General features: G+C 42.4%; 1 protein-coding gene across 3 annotated transcripts in view; it reads right to left on the reverse strand.

The window, feature by feature from the left end:
* The window catches only part of PLPP1 (phospholipid phosphatase 1), a 50343-nt gene extending 40612 nt beyond the window's left edge, over window positions 1-9731 (reverse strand). Inside the window, exon 1 of one of the 3 annotated variants that reach the window (XR_001551953.1) lies at window positions 9390-9456. Coding sequence is in view for 2 of the 3 variants with exons in the window: in XM_015848714.2 (XP_015704200.1) it covers window positions 9390-9447 (58 nt within the window). In the remaining variant the exon portion in view is untranslated. Of the gene's footprint in view, window positions 1-9389 lie in introns of all 3 variants that reach the window. The other 2 variants (XM_015848714.2, XM_015848713.2) reach the window with 2 other exon arrangements.
* Between the last annotated feature and the right edge of the window lie 10622 nt (window positions 9732-20353).

Genomic DNA, 20353 nt, shown 5'->3' on the forward strand with positions numbered 1-20353 from the left:
AAGGCAATATACATTATACAAAGCTAAGCTACCCTCTTGTACAGATCTGGACACAGGACTCATTTGAGTTCTCACCAATGCCAAGATCAGGAGAAGGATCTCCTATCTTAACCTGCTGGCTGCATTAGGTAAAATATTGCCAAGAACACCATTAGCCTTCTTAGCAGCGCAGGCACATTGCTGACTCATGTCCAGGTATCTTTATCTAAACATACAAAATATATCCTAGCAGTTGCAGATGAGGTAGCCTCTGCTACAGCTGAGAGTTGCCAAAATACTTAAGATCAATATTTGAGAGAATACTGTGGGACAGGAAACAACTTCAGAAATGGAAATTACTGTGTTTGTCACTTACTTATAATTTAGGAACCCTTTCCTAATGAAGGATACGGACACTGTTTTGGAGAAATTAAGACTATTTCTTAAGTTTTACAGTTGAAAGACTCAAATTTTTGTTCTCATTATATTTCGTATTAGCTGTTCAGAATCAAGTGTGTCACTCCCAAAGCTCCAGAAGTTTCTGGTCATGTTCTTAAGAGCAATTTCAAGGTAGCCTTGACTTTCCTGACCTGCTATCTTGTTACCATAATGTTAACAGCTTTTGACATTAACCTGCCTCCCCAATCAAATATATAAATAAAAGGAAAAGAAAAAAATAAAATAAAAGGAAAATCTATCTAACATGGATCTTACTTACCCAGCTGAGTGCTGAACTTGAAACTGGTATAAGGTACAAAACAGAAACAAATACCCAAGACTGTGGATAGTTTGGCCATAGTCTCAGATCGGCTTAAGTGCCTCATGAAATATCACCTCTGGCTGGATGCCACTCTCCTCCCCAGTTTTAAGCAAGATTAAAGTAATTAACTACTTTTTGCAAACATCCTTTAATCAACCCAATAGCCTCCTTATCGTTGGATGAATATAATGTTCATTTTAGGATCTGTGACATCTTAAAAGCTTCTGTCAATTGTAGGCTCTCCGCAACACAGAAGAACAACTATACAGAAACACGAAAATAAGATCACTACATTCTGATGGCGATACCCTGGCACAAAGTAAGCTCTGGGTTTTGAAAAGAGATCCACAATTTACATCTGAACTGGGGGAAAGGAGCATCAAACAGGAATTCAGGCTGTATGGGTAAAAACCTCCACAGAACACTGTACATGCTATCTTCAAAACAGATCAGTTATCAGCTACTCACTGAAGAAAGTTACCACAGTATTTCTACATGATATACAACCCCACATCCGTGTAGATAGTGTCATTCTGAACTGAACATTTATAGTTAGTAACCACTATTGCAAGCAAGTGTGAAGTGAGCCTTTTCCCCCCTCACACTCATACACATGTAATTGTGCTTTTATTTTCAGCTGGGACAGATGTGTTTGCTTTCCTGCTCAATTTGGAATGTACAAATCAGAGCAAGGAGGAATGTGAGAGATTTAAAGAAACAGACAGGTCAACCTCATGCTACAAGAGTGAGTTTTAGAGTAAAAAAAGCTTTTCTCTGCAGAAAAGCAATGGTGCTGAAAAGGTTTTTTTCAGTGAGAAGTTAACAGATAGGTAGTCAAGAGTCCTAAGGGACAATGCAGTGGGAAAACAAAGCTTCTACAGAGAGGAGGGAAAAAATTAAGAAAAAGTGTTTATAGACTTTGGACTTTTTGAAAGGTGAGCTGTGGACAAAAAATTTTTTAAAAAAAGCTATATTCACTAGGTGAGAAGAGAGAGTAGCCTCCTTGTGCAGTGTCAGGAACCTTCCAGAGATTTAATCTTAATCTTCTACCCCAGGGAATGAAAAATATTTTTATCACCCACACACCACTTATTCTGATCACACCAGGTGTACTAGACTCCAATAATCAATAGAAATACACTGTAGAGACCAAACTACATTTGAATTTTTGCTATACTATGCTAAGTTTGCAAATGTAGATGGACTGCATTTTGAATTATTTCCTTATATACAAGTTGCCTCACAAAAAGCCAGACCAGCAACCTGGACCAACTAGCAATAGTTTCACTGAGTGACTCCCTCCCTCTGCCTCATGCTTTAGTCGAAAAATAGCAATGGTGATGGAGGCAGGAGGCAAAAAATAATTTTGAGCTAAACCTAAAAGCAGGACAGCATGTTTTACAGTCATTTACTAGCAGTAAACTACAACTGAATCGATATTCAACAACTTAGTACTACATGACAACATTAATTTACTTATCTGCATTACATAATGTTTGTCTATCTGATTCATCTTTAAACAAGTGAATTGCATTCTCTTAACTCAGCATTTCACCCTCCAAGAAGATGGTGCAATCAACTTAAAAAAAGAACTTTAGAAGCACCTGTTGTGAATGGAAAGACCAACAGCTGTATTTCACTAAATGCTCACAGAGAAGACAAATACAAAAATAAGAACTAAGATATATTACTCTCTATCTCTACATTGTTCTATAGAATGCAAGGAAAAATCAAGTAGCTCAAGTGATCCTGTAGGAGGACAAAAGCAAAGGGCTGTGCCCCGGGTTCTGCTTCTGGTCAGTAGGTGGAGGAAGGCCAAGCTAAGCAAGCCCAGAAACAACCACATGGAATTACCAGCAGTTCATCCAGCAGGGAGAGGCTAGTTTCTTCTATAACTGACACCTGATAAAGAATAAAAACAGATTAATTGCTAAAAGTATATGTGTGGGGCAGAAATTAAGGTAAGAGTGGGAAAGGGAAGTATAAACATCAGTAGCTTCTTGCATGGCAGTACTCAAAGGAAGAGAGCTGGCTGCAGCCAGAACAAAGGAGAATGAGTTCTCCCACTACAACCCTTCTTACTGAGGTGAAATTAAATATTTATCACTGTATTATGTGCCCTATTAAAGGCTCTGTCTGTACTGTATAGAAAATCTAAAAGCCCACAGATATAAAACCACACACACACTCCTTAAGATCAAGATCTTCTACAAACCACCTACCTAAAGCAATATGCTTACTGTGAACACAATATAGCAAAAGAAACTGAAAAGTCGAATTTGGCTGTTGTCAAGACAGGGAGGAATTTTTAATTTTTTTCCAAAGCTGCAGTTGATGTGAACTTCAGGTGTCCTTTATGAACAGTGTTCTTTTAAATTCCAGGATTTGCAACTATTTTTCCATTTTAAACTTAGTTTTGAGGAGGTGAACAGCAAGAGGCTTTCAGATGATTTCACATACATCCTGATCTAAAATACCATTCAGTCTCTAGAAAAACAGGAAATTATTTGTTGGAATATGAACACTCTTTTCCTCACTGAGGCTTACAATGTTTAAACATGCTCTAACAAACCACAGTTCTACAGCAGAAGTGCTTCAAAGGGCCTTGGTATTCCCATAAAATTGTATTTGTCATCTACAAGGATTTCACACATACACAGTGCGTTCCATATACTTTTGGGTTTTTGAAGCATTTGCCTTATATTAATTCAAGAGAAGAAAATACTGATTTATCCAGAACTTGTAACTATCTATACAATACTGCTCTTGATTCTTGAATGGTTAATACTGCCACAGTACAGAGAAATCTTCCAGTGCTTTTACATATACATATATACACACACATATTATATATATACATATACACACATACATACACACTCATATGAATAACTTCCCAGTGCTAGTGAAAAATCACTACTGTTTTAACTATGATCTAAGCTTCCACACATTATGATTAACACTTGCATTTTCCAGATCTGATGGCTGGAATCCTAGGATTAAAGAAGCAATGGGAAGTAAGCACACAAATAGAAATAATTGTACTTGTATTCCCCGGGAATCTCATTAGCTCTGGAGCCAGCCACCACACTGGGCTAGAATATTTTAACTGGATAACAGCACTGCAGTATAGACTCACTAAAGACTTTGATTTCACTGACTCAGGAAAATGCTACAGAGCTCACCCAATTAATAGCAAGTAAATACACATGGGATATGTTGACTGAGAAGTCATTTTGGAGTATTTAACAGAGAACAGTTCCTGTCTGAAGCTATTCTCCCACCTTGCTAAATGCCAAAACAGCCCCATCATCTTAAGATAATCTGAATACACTGCCTTTTAGATACCTGAGAGTAAGGAAGCTACAGTTATAGATACTTATGTGTTATTCAGCATCCCAGTACTCAGATATCTAAGAATCAGTAACAGGCTAACTATAATCATCAACAAAAGACCAAGATACAGAGGGATAAAAATGCCTATATTGAGTTATTCAAAGAGAAAGGAAGATACTGAGATGCTGAAATTTGTTATATAATATTAGAGAAAAGACTGGCTGAAGATCTGCCCCAGTACAGCTCCTACTTTCTCCTTCCTTAGGAAAGGATCAGGTACCAAAGAGCTGTGTCCCTTTCTTCTATACCGGGGGGACTAGCTAACATCTCAAAGCCACCTCACAAGATCTGTTTTACGTGACTAGTCCCCAAGAAGGAAAGGCTTCCTCTGGCAGGGCAGGGGGGAGATGGGGTGGATATGGAATAGAGAAAAGAATCCCATACCAATGAACTCCTGACAGAGCTCACAGCCACCCTTCTATGGGTAGTATATATGTTTTTTTTTTTACCAGTAAGCTTCTAAATTAAAAAAGAAAATGCTGAACAAAATGTTTCCTTTTTTCTACCATCCAAAGAGAGTCTGTTTTGCTATTTAAATTCTCCTGATCTAGTTGAGGAAGCAGTACCCTGTTGTCTGTCATAAGGTCTAAGTTAGTCAGAAGGCTGCTGAGTGCAAATTCTCTTATCATCTAGTACCTGCCAGATTTATGTCACTCCCATGTTACCCCCCTCCACACCTTCAGGAAGGCTCACAGATAGCAGGTTATCACAGCTTTACCTGATCTTTGGTATCTTGTCAGCATGAAAATACTCCTAAATACAACTAAGCATCAACAGTCAACCAATATTTTGCTCCCTTAGACCAGGGCTGTGGTTATGCAGATGCCAAGCAAAGGTGCTTTTCGTTAGTATGAGCTCATGCGATCCAACTCTTTAAATTGTCAGTGTGTTGAATCAGCACAGGCTCAAGCTTGCACCAGAGCAGCTATATAGACAAGGTAGGATCACTTCTACAATGAGGGATGCACTGTTTTAACATTTAGCTGTAGTGCAGTATTTCATTTTACATAGAATATAGAAACAGGAATATCTCTTCTTGTTCCTTTGAACAAAGGGCACAGTCTCTATACCAGCATGCTGTGAAAGTTCTTCTGCCTGTTTCAGATAAAACCCACCAGTATTCAAACATTTGCTGAGAAGCATCTTCCTTTGCTCTTCCAAGAATGAAGAGTATAGTGCTAAGTTCAAGATCTGGTTCACAGGAAGTCACTGGAAGGTAAATCAGGGTTTACATGATGCTGCTAGAGGCAAGTGCAAGAACTTCTCTTGTAAACAGGTTAGCCAGCGGACAAGATAACACTTAGCAACACCTGGCAAAGCAAGAACCTGACTGCTGACTTTGAAGTGTTCATTAACTAGTAACATTCTAATTGGAAGCTCTTCCATAGGATTCCTAGCAAGACAAAGAAGATCTCCCTACCAAGTACCAAGGAACAGTGCCTCAACTAGGGAAAAAAAAGAATAAATAATTCAGTCTTATGTGTTCAAGAAAGCACTGTATTAGAGGGAAGGCCTTCTGAGTTTTAGGTGACAAATGTGTTTCCAAAGAACTTAAAGAGTCCTACTGAACACCATTCTGTGGTACACAGTGGACAGTGTCATTTGAATATAAGCTGCTCTTTGGCACAAATCTGTTATGGCTTAACTATGAACTCATGCGCTAGAGGAAAAAAAAAAGCTAAGCATATACATGGTGTGGAAAATAAGAATGGTGACCCATGTATCCATGAGTCATAAGTAAGAGAGGAGGATGTTTTATTGAAACTAGGGCAATCAATCAGGAAGTTCTAACCCACATAGAGACAGGCCTTTCCTCACTGAACAGCAACACCTTGCTGTCTTGCACAAGGCTGCCTTCACCAACAAATGCTCTCAGAACAGAATCACGGTATTTAAAATCAAGAACATTGTACAAGGAGCACAGAATGGTCCAGCCATCTACAGCCATTCCCTACAGCCTACTGCAGAAAGATCAGAAGAGTAAAGGTCTAAACTGTTTGAGTTTGTTTTAATGTTTCCAAATTTAAGTTTATACATATTCTTACATTACAGCAGCAATCACAATGACAAGAACACTCCTTGCTAACAGTAACTATAGCATCACTGATAAATCAAGGAAGAGGATGGGAAACAGTTGAACCTGATCCCTGCAGCTAAGCTGAACAATCGCACCAAACACAGACCTGAACTGAGTCATCCTAGAGTCCAACTTCATAGGGAATATTTTCCTTACTCCCCTACTCATCACCTCTGCAGAAATTAATGATAAATTAAATAAATTACATTTTCTCCAGTACTAGCAGGACTTAATGAGCTTGGTCTAAAAAGTAAACAGATTTAATACTCCTTCACTCATCCTGGGCTGATTCCCAACTTTGTTCTTAAGGTGTTTTCTAGCTGCCTTAAAGAGCCTAAATAAAATCTAATAGTAGCCCTGTTGAAGACATTAGTCAAAACCTAACCAAAATTCATTCTTATAAGCTGTTATTTATCCTTGTGAACATAATTAACAAGAAATGGCCCAACTCTCAGTAGCAGTGCAAAACAGCTTTACTGTTTAAATTGAATGCAAGTCCTAGACACATCTGTGCTAAGCCATATGAGCCATACGAAATGCCTTTCCATCAGTACAATAAGGACAAACACGCAGTAATAAGCCTTATCACTCAGGAGAGAGAAGCTCTGTAGCCCTGGCCATTATGCGTTCTAGAGAACAGAGTAGCTGCTGACTGATATCTACTGGACCACACAGAGTAAGGGAACTTTTCCCCCAGCATTACTGCAGACCTTCATGCAGCCACACAGCACACACACAGCCTGCACCGCAGCTCACAGCCTCCTCACTGCTCTGCTTCTATCAACAAGCACTGCAGAAGTCTGCAGCCTGTGTGGTTTCTTAGATAACAGTTTGATGCTTATTGGGAGAAAAAATGAATATTCTGATAATAAGAATAGCTTAAGATCACCTTCCCAGAACTCTCTCTCCCTTACCAGGTAGACAGGGAGGGAGCTTCCTTTAAAGCCAGTTAAGAACAACTTTGGGTCAGCTTGGTTGCCTGAAACCTAAGTCCAATGGCTTGACACTACATTAATCAGGAGACTCTAACCTGCTCTTTTATTACCTGAACCTCTGGTTCCCTCTTCAGCACTTGCCAGACATTTCAATCAACCAATTTAAAAATAATCACACACAAGATCTCACCAGAAGGTTTTTTGTTTGTTTGTTATTTGTTTTATCTCTTCCTCCCCTTCTGAAACATTTGTGTTCTAAGATGTTGGGAAAACTGAAGCTATGCAAGTAATGGTTGGAAGAAGTCACACATAAAGCCAGCCATCTGCATTCACAGTGACCTCACAACTCAGGTCGCCGTTGCTTGAAGTGATATCCTTGTTTTCTCTGTTCTGCATTGCTAAGACAACTGAGTTGTTATTTTTCTTACCTATCTTCACCGATAGAGAAAGCAGAGGTGGGAGTGGGACAAGAAGAGGCCAGACAAACTGCTCCCTTAGTAAGAATTACCTCAGGTCACAAGCACAGCGCTGGTAGACCTCTGCAAAGCAGAATAGGCTATCACGCCTAGACAAAGCTCAGTCCTTAATTGAAGCTGGCTTACAGAGCAGTTAGGGAAGCTTTCTCTTGGCGGCTTTTTGGTCTCTTTAGTGGAGATACTATGTATCAGGTTAGCGGCAAGACACTTTATCTGGGCAGTTACCTAGGCCATTTGATCAGATACCGAAACACACGAGTAGGGGGAAGGGCAAAGTAGGATACTTTCTTATTTCTTATACTGAAAAACTAAAACAGATCCCCCCCCCACCCCCCCACCAGATGCACAGACTCAAACCCCATGTTCTAAGGACCCTCCCAAAGTTATGGGGGAGACAGAGAGAAGAGACAAGAACTCAGTCTTATCTAGTATCTAACCAATTCCTTCATCTCTATGACTTTGTCCCAAATGGAATGTCTCTGAAACCTGTTAATTCAGCATGCTTAAAGTCACAAGCATCAAGGTGCTTCATACTGTGCTCTAGCCACATCTTCCCCTACTACCAAGGAAGTGGGGAGGAAAGAGCTCATCCTATTAACCACGGATTTCATCAGCGAATGCCATTTAGTTCCTTCAAATAGGAAGACTAACAACCTGCATCTAATACCTATCATCAGCCTAAGCAAGCAAGAACATGGCTTGTATGTTTTATACTGATGCTAGAGATATCTCCAAGCAAGACACCTGATGAGCCAGACCTGTCTGAACACTGCCTGCTGAACACAACAAAAGCATGCCCAGCTCTATCACCGAAGCACAGAACTCTTGATTTTTAAGTGAAGATAAAGAACAGCAAAACAAAATCCCACACCTTAAGAATGCTTCCTTTAAGTCACCAATAAGAGCAGTCTGTCTGGCACAAAGATGCTTCCATGGGTCTCAAAACCCAAAGGTCCAGGAGAGTCACAGCACTGCAAATCCCCTAGGCTGATCAATAATTAACGCCACTGCTTATACCGTGTGATTACAGAGAAGAGAACGACAACTGACAGGTCATAGTTGTGGTTCCAAGAGGGAAGAAGACAGACTGACAGAGACGAGTGAGCAGGATGCCGCTCCTTGGGCTGGCTCAGCAGCACTGCGGTCCAAGCCCTGAGCACAGCCCCGCACCAAAGCCGCTCACAGACAGCTCTGACCAACGCATCCCACTTCAGACCTCAACCTGTAGCAAGAGCTTAGTCCCTCTGAGTAAACACACAACTCAGACCTTGAAGCAACTTGAATCTTTGCTGCATAACACCTAACGCGCCAGTTCTGACAGCAGTACGAGCAGTTCCCCCACTGCTGCCCCTGGCTCACCATTCAGGGCAGTTCCGAGCCTCCTGCAGCAGCCGGTCTCAGGCCGCAGACCCCTTTCCTCCCGTCCCCGCAGGGAGCTCAGCCTGGAAGGTGCGGGAAGGAAAAGCGAACAAAAGGAAGGAGCTGCCGGCGCTCCTGAGCCCGCACCCAGCCCTGAGCGCTAACAGCCCTCCGCTGTTATGGGACAAGAGCCGGGACGGCTGGAGACAGCCAGTGACCAGATCCTTGCGTGTGCTGTCGGCGGCAGTGAAGTGAGGAGGAGGAGCAGGGAGCGGAGCGGACAGAAGCAGAGGGGAGAGGCGCGGGGACGCGGTACGGAGCGCCGTGCATGCGGGCAGCGCGGCACCGTGCGGGGCAACGAGCACCTCGGCTTCGCCCGGCCCGGAGCCCCGCGCCCCCCGACCTACCCAGCACCACGCAGACCACGTCCAGCGCCACGAAGGGCAGCCGCGTCCTGTCAAACATGCTGGCGGCTCGCGGCTCCTCCTCACGCGGTGACAGCCGGAGCCCGAGGGGCGGGAGAGAAGCGGAGGCGGGCAGCAGGAAAGCTCAGCCGCGCCCGAGACGATGGCGCCCGCCCCCCGCCGCCCTGCACCCGCACTGCGCTACTGCCTCCACTGCGGCGCCCACCGCGCTTTAAGGGAGGCGGCGGGGGGGGGGAGGTCGGAGGGAGGGGAGGCGGGAGCGCAGGAGCACGGCCCGGCCCCCACCCGCGGCCGCACACACCCCGCACGGCAGACACGGCCGAGCCGCCGGGCCTGCCCTGCCGATGGCGCCCGCTCCGCCCGGCACGGCCCAGCCCCGCCTCCTCCTCGGGGGGCGGGCACACGGACGGGGCGGGGCCTGCGGCTCCGGAGCGCGCAGCGCGCATCGCCTCAGGCGGCCGCCGGCAGTCGGGGCTCCTCCTGTGAGGCGCGGCGGGTTTCTCGGTGCTGTCAGAGCTGTTAAGGCGGCAGCGGCGGGAGAGGGCTGCTGGGGCGGCCCGGGACACCTTGTGCACCGCGAGGGACCGGGGCCACTGCGGGATCCTGCACCTGAAGGGACCTCGTCACCTGCCGGATGGAAACGGACATCAGCAAGAGAAACCAGCGCTGGAGATGGAGATGTCCCTCAGCGCACTGTGTATCCCTCTCAAGCACACTGTCTTGAATATGTTACATAAGCAGTTCTCTACGGACAGTCTATAAATAAAGTTCTGTACAGCAGAATATGAAATACTTCCTGATTTTACCTCAGCATCCAAGAAGCAAGCCAGCTACAACTGGGAGGGGGAAAGGAAAGAGAGAGAGAAAAAAACCCAAGGCAAATGTTCCATGCACAACTGCATGCAGTTGCTTCCTCCAGCCCCAAAGCATCATGCTAATCTTTCTCAGACAAACAATTCTCCCAACCCACACCCCTGTGCAGTAAATTAGAGACCAAAGGCATCACACTGCCTAATTGAAGTGGAACCCTTCCCAGAAGATGGTATGTTATAGTCACGACACTTAGAACACCTGAAAATTGAGCTGTAGCAGCACAGCATTCCCAAGCAAGAGAACTAAACATATTTAACTGCCGTGCAGTTTCTACATCTCTGTTTTACCCCTGAGACAGCTTGCCTGAGGGGAGAGCAAGTCTTCTGACAGAATTCAGGGACAAAATTGTTCACTAAGTTCCTCTCCAAACTTTCCATTGCACAAGGGATATGTTCCTTGCTGTTGCAACCATATTCCCATCACAGGGCTGGCAGATGTCCTAGAAACCCCCAGCTGAGCAGAGTGTGGGGATCAGGTCAGCCCTGAACTGTACTGAGTGTTCAGAAGGCTTTTCTGGGCCTTCCTCCGTAGCTAAGTGTCAGTGAGGGAAACACACTAACACAACCCCTTCCAGACCAAACAAATCTGCCTGTATTGTTTGACCAGGTTTGTGCTAAGGAGCACTTTTTAGCTGGGATATGAGTAAAACGATAACAACAGACAAAGGTCAGAAGCAATACTGTATCCCTCCATTAAATAGCTGAGTATTATTATCTTGTATTTAGACTCTCTGAAATATCTTAACCTCTCACTTCTTGTTTGGTAAGCTTATTTTATTGTTTTGTTTCCCTTTTCCTTTAACTGAGAGAACCCTAAAGTCAAGTTAAAGCTCTATTCATTTATTTGTCTTCTCCTGGTTCTTCCAGAAATCACAGATCTTCAGTATTTTGCCCATCCTCCTTAAAAGTTTCGTGTGTGCTAGGATTAAACCCTCAGGAAGTTTGTCATTACCCTCTAGTACTACTTGTATGCTAATAAGTAGTACCGGCCCAACAGGACCCTTAACTGCAATTAACACTCATATAGATCAGTAACTGTAGTGAATGAGGGGACTTTCCGAGGGATATTTCTCTGCAGCTTGATCTGTGACAGGAGTCAATAGCCCTAAACGAGCTGCTATCATTCAGGAAGGAGATTGCAGGGTCTTCCTGGATGGTTCTGGGAAGCCATCAGCTCGACTGAGATCACCGCCTCAGATGGCGTGTGGGAGCTGCCAGGGAAGAAACTGATTGTAATCCCTGCAGAGTCATTGCAGCACGTTCCTGAATACCGGCGATCCCGCTTCAAAATGCGCGTAGTTGAAACAGAAAAAGCTCAAAAGGAGGCAAAAGAAGGACTATTTGAATGTCTGTACAGAAGTATATAAGAAAAACGAAGATAAAAACAGGATTTGTCAACGTGGAAAGGAAGATATGGGATGGTAAAAGGCTTTATAAGGTAACCTGTACAAGGCTTTATATGGTACAGATCTAGGAATCATGAGATGTGTAGAGAAGACGAAAATTTAGGAAGTATTCACTAATCTGCATCAGATGAGAGCTAGTGAGAAGCTAAGTAAGGTGTCAGACAACAGGGCTCCTTGTTAACATGGGAATATCGTGGAATTCATTGCCTCAGGTTGCTGCGGGGCACAGCATCCCAAAGGGGCCAAAAGGCAAGAGGTGAACTTTTTAGAGGACAGGTCCTCTCCTGAACAGTAGATCTCTGTAGTTTAGGAAGAGTCAGAACTTCTGAATTCCTACATTCATAAAGGTGTGCTGGAAACAACATGGACTGCTTCCTAAACTCCCTGAACCTCTGCTGCTCTATGCTGCTGGGCAGTATTGGGCTGGATGCATGTAACCTGAAACAGGTCTTTGTTAAACTCAGAGCCAGCCAACGGCTGTAGCATAACACTACAAAACACGAATAATTAGCAAGGATGGAATAGTTTTGACTTGTTAGCAATGCTCTGTTAGACTGACTTAATTTTGTGTTTTTCTGCACTTTCAACTTTATGCTTAAGTCATAATAGCATTTCTGTAAGAGTGATGACAAGTTATTTCTAAATATTACCCATAGAACTAAGGAATCAGGCAGGTGCCACCCAACAATCTAATAATATAAAACTAACATTTATGCTCATGTAATGAATGAAAATTAATTAAATCCCAAGCACATACCTTTGTTTATGTATATTTTAATAACACATACCATACAGCTTCAGAAGATCATATAGTATATTCCAGAAAAACACTTCAGGCTGTGCCTTACATAAGTTAATTAAGCAGGTTAATTAAGCGCACACACACACAAAAACCAGGTACTGGCACATGATTGCCCAGACTATTTATTTGTTAGCTCGCAAATAGTGTTATAGCTCAGAACTATGTAGCACACTTCCAAATAATTTCTGGGCATGGTTTTTGCTTAGTACAAGTATGGGACTGTTTCCCACAGCAAGCTTGCACACACACACACCATTTCTGACAAAGAAAATCAGCTGTGTGGGCATCAGCTACAGCTTTACTAGTTTACCTAATTGGCTGTCCCTGTTTGCTGTTACTGGGGCTACGCAACTGTCCCTGTTTGCTCTATTGGATTTTTCTGTTTGTTTCAATTTCAAATATTGCGCTGGAGCAATAATAGATTCTGAAGGGAAGAATGTCCTCAGGGCACTCATAAAATGTCCATGGCTGAGTGAAATTTTATTAAAAAAATCTTAATACTATCACAAGTCAGAGTGATTTAGGGGCTGCGGGACTTGTGTCCTCCAGCTACTGCTTTCCCTTCGCTCTGCTCTTCCTGGTTACACTTTGCCACCAAATCAGAAGTACCTACCTCTAGCAGCATTAGGAATCTCAAGAGACGATCTTCAACAGCACACACTGGTTGCACACTAAAGACCTTTCCAAACTAGTATCAAAAGCAAACCATTCTGATGCATTACAGTCAGCCTCCGATGGCTGGTTTCTTATAGCTTTGGGTATCCATACACCAACTTGAGCAGAAACAGAAATGTGTCAGTGCAGCTCCTTCAGGTACTTCTCATGTTTCACTGGCTGATCAAAGCTGCATACCTAGAGTGTAGTCCCAGAAGTATATGCTCCTGTTGCTCATCCCTGCTTGGCCACAGCAGTACACCTCTGACATTTCATACATTGAACAGGCAGCAATCCCAGAGCCACTTGGCTGGTTTGGAGCAGCACAGGAAGAAACAACAGAGAGACATGGGGAGAAGCAGAGCTGAGTTTTTTTTCCCTGGCCAGTTGTTTTACCCATTCTGGTTGGGTGGGCAGCCTGATGCTATCCCTCCAGCCCTACGTGTTCTTGTTTACATTGAAAAGTCTTCTGAACAGCAGCAGTCCTTACTATGTGCATTACCTAACACAGTGTATGGTGCCTGCAGATGTTACTGCAGTACTCATATTCAGGCACAATTACGCTGCAAAGCTTAGACAATGCTAATGTAACCAGGATGGCTATGGGAATATGTCTGCAGGGGGTCTTTTGCAACATTTCTAGTAATGGCATTGCGCTGCTACAGTGTCGCTCTTGTTTGAGACCCTCAGATTTGTCTTTTTGTTTCCTTCCCCTATAGAACCAAAGGAATGCATTCATTACATCTTGTTGTTTTCTTAAGACATTATAAATCTCAGACATCATCCCCTGCACTAATACAACACAATTTCAATAGCCTGGTGCGTAAACAACTGCAACTACAGAAATAAATTACAAGGGGGCTTTGAAGGTGAAATAACAATAGGCAAAATGTCACCAAAAACCTCAAGCTGGTAGAATCAAGTAAAGCCAGAAAAAAACTCACTTCAACATCAACTGTGGAAAATGTTTATTTCTTGCATCCCTGAATTATTCTTCCCAGAACATCATCAGGATCAGTTCCTGCTCAAAACAAAATTAAGGGTGGAGGAGAATAAATCAACAGACAATTGTAAGGTTTATTGCTTAGTATTTCTCTTCAAAGAACCATAAGGATTTGAGTCTTAATACAATCATTATCTAATGAAAGCTTTTGCATCTCTATCTTCTAAAAATAGTACTCAACTCCATGAAATAGTCAGAGCTCACAAAAAGCCTCGGCTGGAGCTTTTCCAACATGCAGAGGGTTCAGTTACTGAAATCACTTCCTCTTATTTTGTGTCCTACATGCGGGGTAGGAAATGTGGAATTTCACTTTGCTGTCTTGTCCCTTTACACGGATTTATCCTTTTGCCAACAGCAGATTCAGTGTCTTGAGGTACAAGTCAACGTCCTGTAATCTACTGCCAGAGCACAAAATGTCCAGATTCTAATTAAGCCCTGACCACTTGGTGTTTACTTTTATTACACTAATACCAAGAGGCCCTGGTAAGATCGGAGCCAATTGTGCTATGTGCTGTACACACTCACAGCCATTGCCTCACAGAACACACAGAGCAGGGAGAGAGAAAGAAAGAATTATTTTCCACGGCAGCAAAAAGAGCCTCAATTTTGCTGCTATTCTCCTTGAGGCATTAGTCCTGAGAGACAAGGAATAAACCTGTACTGTATGAGTAGTCTGAGCAGATGAAAGTATGCGAGTATCCTTCTATCTCCTATTTTATCTTTCGCTGCAACACTGTGCTTCTTTCCCAACAAGAATAACAATGATAAAAATAACAGTGAAGTCAGCACTGGGCAGGGATGCCGTAGTGTCTGGAGCACCAGAAGCACTGAGTTTTTCTTGAGCTCAGGCTCCCATAGCCAGAGCAACCACTTGGCAAAGGAGAAGTGGAGGATTGTATCTGTCAGAATAACTTTTATGGGACCCAATTCTTCCAGGGATTGTTTCAAGTCCACAAAATGCTCTTGAGTGTTAATACTAGAACTGGGACATTGGCGTTAGCAGATAAATGTACGAGAACACGTTTCTAGACATCTGCAATGTTACTGCACATCTGAGCAGTCTGCTGAAACTTGGTCCAAGGTCCACGAGGTCCTTGAGATCCTGAAATGATTTCCAAGGTTTGTAATAAATTGTGCTGCTGAAGTGCAGTTAAGCAATTCTCACATGATAGAAACAACGTGTGGTGTACTAAACTAAAACCAGTCAATGTTGTTTTAACTTTTTAGCCTTTTAAAGTGTTTGGAAGGGAACAGAGACATTATCCTGAAGAAATTCATACCTACAGATGCTGTGAAAAAGAGCAGAAAACATAGGGTGATACCCCCATATTACCTCCCTCACTATTAAAGTCAGTAATGCTGATGTATAATACTGATCTTTGCTGTGCTTTGTGTAACCCAGAAGCGAGGAATATGGCTGTAATTATTCAGGTAAGCACCTCCCAAGACATCGGGGTGCTGGGATGAATTGCTTATGTCCTTCCATCTGTGGCTGTATGACTTCAGTGTGCAATGCCATAGGGAATAAGAGGTGGTGTCTGGGAGGGAAGGGTTCACTTGCAAGGACAAAAGGCACTGCAGCATTTTCAAATTGCCCTTCCTGGTGCATACACTGGCTTGTGTCAGAGTATAAGTCAATAGACAGGTGGTGAGGACTTTAAAGGAGTTTGGTTTTGAACAGGAATACAAGCCATGTGCTTATATACACAACATGCTTATATATACCATGCGCCCCTGTTTCCCTCTCTCAGGTGGGGAAGATAACACTGCTGTACCGCAAGCAGATATTGTGAAGGCAGACAAGACAAAAATGATAAGAGGTTTGGATATAGATGTCATGGATTTAAACTTACAGCACAGATTAAATTTGTTCCTTTCTCTAATGCTAATACTGTTATTGTAAAATTTGCAAGCAATAGTTGTTATATGTTGGAGGCTTAGGTTGTAGTTTTCATTCAGTTTACCATGGGATGAACACAACTGCTAGATTTCAGGTGTAAACTCATATTATTTTTGGAAAAATCCACCAAGGTAATATTGCATCAACATAAACAGCCATGATGGCTCTTCTTACAAACAGCTTCCTGCAGAACACAGAAATTATGCAGATCCATGCAAGTATAAGCCAGAGTGATAGTTATCTTGTACAGTATTGGCTGTCTGGAAAGAAATGCAAAAGCAGAACTGCCTCCCCACAGAATCTTTACATGAATCAACAGGGCAAAATCTGGCTCACTGCCTAAGTACTCCCTGTGACTGAAGCAATTAAAAGCATAAACAGGCCACACAATTGCTAAAAATAGGCAGAGGGCAGTGTCCCATCTCAGACTCAGCACTTGGCAGAGGATACCTGTCACAGTCATTTGTTATGAACCTGGTCTTTGTTTTGCTTAAGAGTCTGTGGAGCGTGTGATAAATAAACATATTGGAGCAGTCATGACAGGCTGGCAAAGGTACCCGCAACTGAACCTTCTTTTTACAGTCCAGTTACCTGCAATTTTAAGGAAAAAAAAAAAAAAAAAAAAAAAAAGAAAAAAAAAAAAGCCAACTGAATCAAAGTGGATTGACACATAAATTCAGTTGCATTTCACCACTACATTACTCTGCTTTTAGGATAGAAGCTAAAAGAGAAACTAGAGTTTGCAAGGGGATATGAGGGATATGACACAGCCAGCTGAATGCACATCTACAAAACACATTTGCTCCTGTGGATGTATGTGTGACACAATACAACTGTAAAACCATAGTGTTATATCTGCTAAGTATGTCCATGGTATTGTTTGCTTTCTATTAAGCCTTTTGTTCTAAGCTTGTTTTAAAAAAATAATCTTTTTTTTAAAAAAATTATTTTTTATTTAGGCTTGTACATAAATCAACACTACGTGGAAAAGAACCCTTTTGGCTTAATTGATTCTAGCACAATTGAGACTAGTGGTTCCATATGGCTGTTGGGCAAGAGAATCTCTGAGAGGATACAAATTTTGCTGTAACTGCTACACATGTTCTGGAAAAGAATGGGGAAATCAGCTCCCCAAATCTCCCAGATGAGTATTTCTACTGCCAAAGCTGGGTAGGACATATTCCGACTGCTGGCTCTTGGGAGGGAGAGATAGGCTAGGCCAGGATTAACTGGTCAAAAAAGGCTGGAGAACTCTTGTTTCTTGCATCTTCCTTGCCCTCACGTGTGAGGTAGGAGCTGAGTGCCCTCGTGACTCTAGAGATGATTCCAGATGATTGTAGGGTTAGGCCACTGCTGACCACACAGACATTAGGAATACATATTCAGAATCAACTTCTTAAAAGTCTATTAGTCATCTATGACTTCAACAATGTGAACCGTAATGGACACTGAGATAGAGCTCTAAGTCTGCGTTCCAGCCCCTTTTTCAACACATTTCTTTAATTTTACTCATTGCTGGAGCTTGTTTGCTGAAACGTTCTGTACTACACATGTAATTGTTCACAACAGGGGAAGCCTTCCTTTTCTTTGTAGCGTGCTCCCAGCTGAAACGTATCATTGATTTTTCTTGTAGTCTGATCCTTTGGAACAATCTTGTATTTGAATCTCACAAAAATGGGTGCACAGGTAGCTGTATTTGTCACATTAAATAACAGTGTTTAAACTGTAACTCAGTTCAGCACTAGATTTTATGGTGAGCAGCAGAGGAAAAAAAAGCCAACATGTTGTAGAGAAATTGCCATACGTGTTAGAGTAAAGGACCTTCAGTCACCTGTACAGTTCAAAGTTGTGTGTGGATTCAAAGCCTGTGGAGATTGGGGTGCAGCTCAGGAGACTGTAAGGAACTTTCAGCAGGAGAAAGGAGCAATGGAAATGCAGAGGCATCCTCTGTGTGTTCGGTTAATGAGGAGCACCTGGATGATTTTATCAGTGTTGTTAGTGCTCATCTTGTAAGAAACATTTTTAAATGAAAAGGTGAAGGATTGCTGTACACACGGTGGTTCAAGGAAGTGGAGGATCCTCACCTGGAAGCACCAGACTGGAAGTCACCAATGACTGGAACAGCTGAGGTAAAAGGCTTATTGCATCCACTCTAAATGAGATTAGTGTCAATTACAGAATCACTGTGAATAATATCTCACATTGAAGGACAACTGCAAACTGCATTCTGATTTTCTGAAGCAGGAAGGTGACAGAGATGACAGTATCCCAATGTGAAGATCCCTGATAAACTAACTCAGCATCAGCCCTGCAGGCTTTTTTTTAAAAGCATGAGAGAGTATCTAAAAAACATGCTGAGAAAGGTTTGGATTCCAGAAATGCAGTGACTCATGCATTTCCAAAACAGCCTTATAACGAGTAGCTGTCCAAATTTCCTATTATATGTAATGCACTTTCAGTGGTGCTGCTGGCATGCTTCCCTCTGAGTCAGTATTGAACCGGTGCCCCAGTTCAGTTAGGCGACCACTGTGCTGCTGGAGCTTCTGTCAGTACAAATAGATGTAAAACAAATGTCCCAGTTCCTTGTAGTCCACTGTGCTCCCTTCCAGATGGCAGAGTCCTGTTAATCTCTTTTAGAGTACCTGATACAAAGCTATTATCTCCCTAATACTATGTGACCTTTCCTGTGGATCCTCCATGCACAGTTTGATAGCCTCCTTCAGGCACGGGAAAACATGGGGAGAGGTGCTAGGAAGGTAAGGTAGAGGGAATTAAAAGCACCAGTCTTACCCATATAGACATGAAGGGATTCAAGGATGCCAGGAGCAAGACTACTTGCTTATTCCTTGCTTACAACTTGCTTAATCTTTCATGGGAATTTCTCTGCTTCCTTCTTCTTTCTATCCTGAGTTTTACCACTAATAAGAGACACTAAAGCGTTTGGGAATTGCTGATCTGTCTATGGGAGGCTCAGTACAGCCAGTAAACAAAGTAGAGCGCGAGTCAATAATTAAATATTAGCACCATTGAGCTGGAACAGAAACAAATATATCCAAATCTTCTGAAATTGTGCAAAGCAAGAAAACAGATGGCAATGCTAAATTTGGGCCCTTATGGGCATCTAATTATTAGATGCCATTGCCACATGCAATGAACAGCAAAAGCCTTCTTTTTCTCTTTTTCTTCCCTTCCCTTTGCTTTTCCTCCTTTCTGATTAAAGTACTAGTACTGTCACTGAACAAAAGACAGCATGAGGAACTATGTGCCTCCCTAATGAAACTTCTGTCCTCTATAAATTTGCCTGCTTCATACAGCATGGAAACCTGTATGTAGGAAATCATATCCTAAAGACAACTTAATTGAATGGATAGTTTGGTTTTCAGAAGTCAAGTTTGGATTTTTCCCAGAGCAGGTTCCTTGTCTGCTGAAATAGAGTGAATTTTTCACGGTTAGGTGTTGCCTAATGTGTGCTGGAAAACCACCTTTGTAGATTCGCATTGAGGCAAGATGGGATTTGAATCTGCTGGAACGTTTTACATATTCATATAGCCTGAAGGTTGGAAACTTTTTATCACCAGCGGAGTAGCGAAGATGACAGTAAAGATACAGTTCAGGCAATGGAAAATGAGATCAAAACAGTTGTTGAGATTCAAATTGTCTTCAAAACACCTTTTTGAATGCAGAAGCGCAGTTGTCTTTTGTGGAGAAGCACTGATTGGCAGACTGTGCATTATTGGACCCCAGAGGCAGTTTAGATAAGAACTATTTGGTTCCCAATTGGACTTTAGATGTAAACAGGGCAAATGCAACAGCTTTTCTTGGTTGTAATGAGAAAAACTGGCCAGTCCCTGAAGCTAAGACTAAGGTGAATAACTTCTAACAGCACTTCTAACAGCACTTCCTCCCCTACAGAGCTGTTGTTGGCTAAATCACAATCCGTTTTTTAGCAACAGTGGCTTCCACTAATCTTGTTCTTAGGGATATAACTCTCCCTCCAATAATTCCTCTCAGATGGCATGGCAGTAAAAAACATGCATTGTAATGAACAGCAACCTAAACCTGGTATCTTTTTAACCCAGTGCTAAGAAGTTTGGAACCTATGTCCGTCCTCTCTCTAATAATCCAGATAGATATCTTGCAATTTTATATATACATATATAAATATATATATTTATTTATTTTAGCAATATCATTTTAAAACACCACTCTTACTCTTAAAACCACTTGGTTGCAAAAATAAGTCAATAAGAGAGCTACTGATGGATGGAGGAGGGTCATGGATGGCTCTCATGCTACCATTAAGTTTCTG

Source organism: Coturnix japonica, chromosome Z (genome assembly GCF_001577835.2).
Source record: "Coturnix japonica isolate 7356 chromosome Z, Coturnix japonica 2.1, whole genome shotgun sequence".
NCBI classification, from domain to species: domain Eukaryota; kingdom Metazoa; phylum Chordata; class Aves; order Galliformes; family Phasianidae; genus Coturnix; species Coturnix japonica.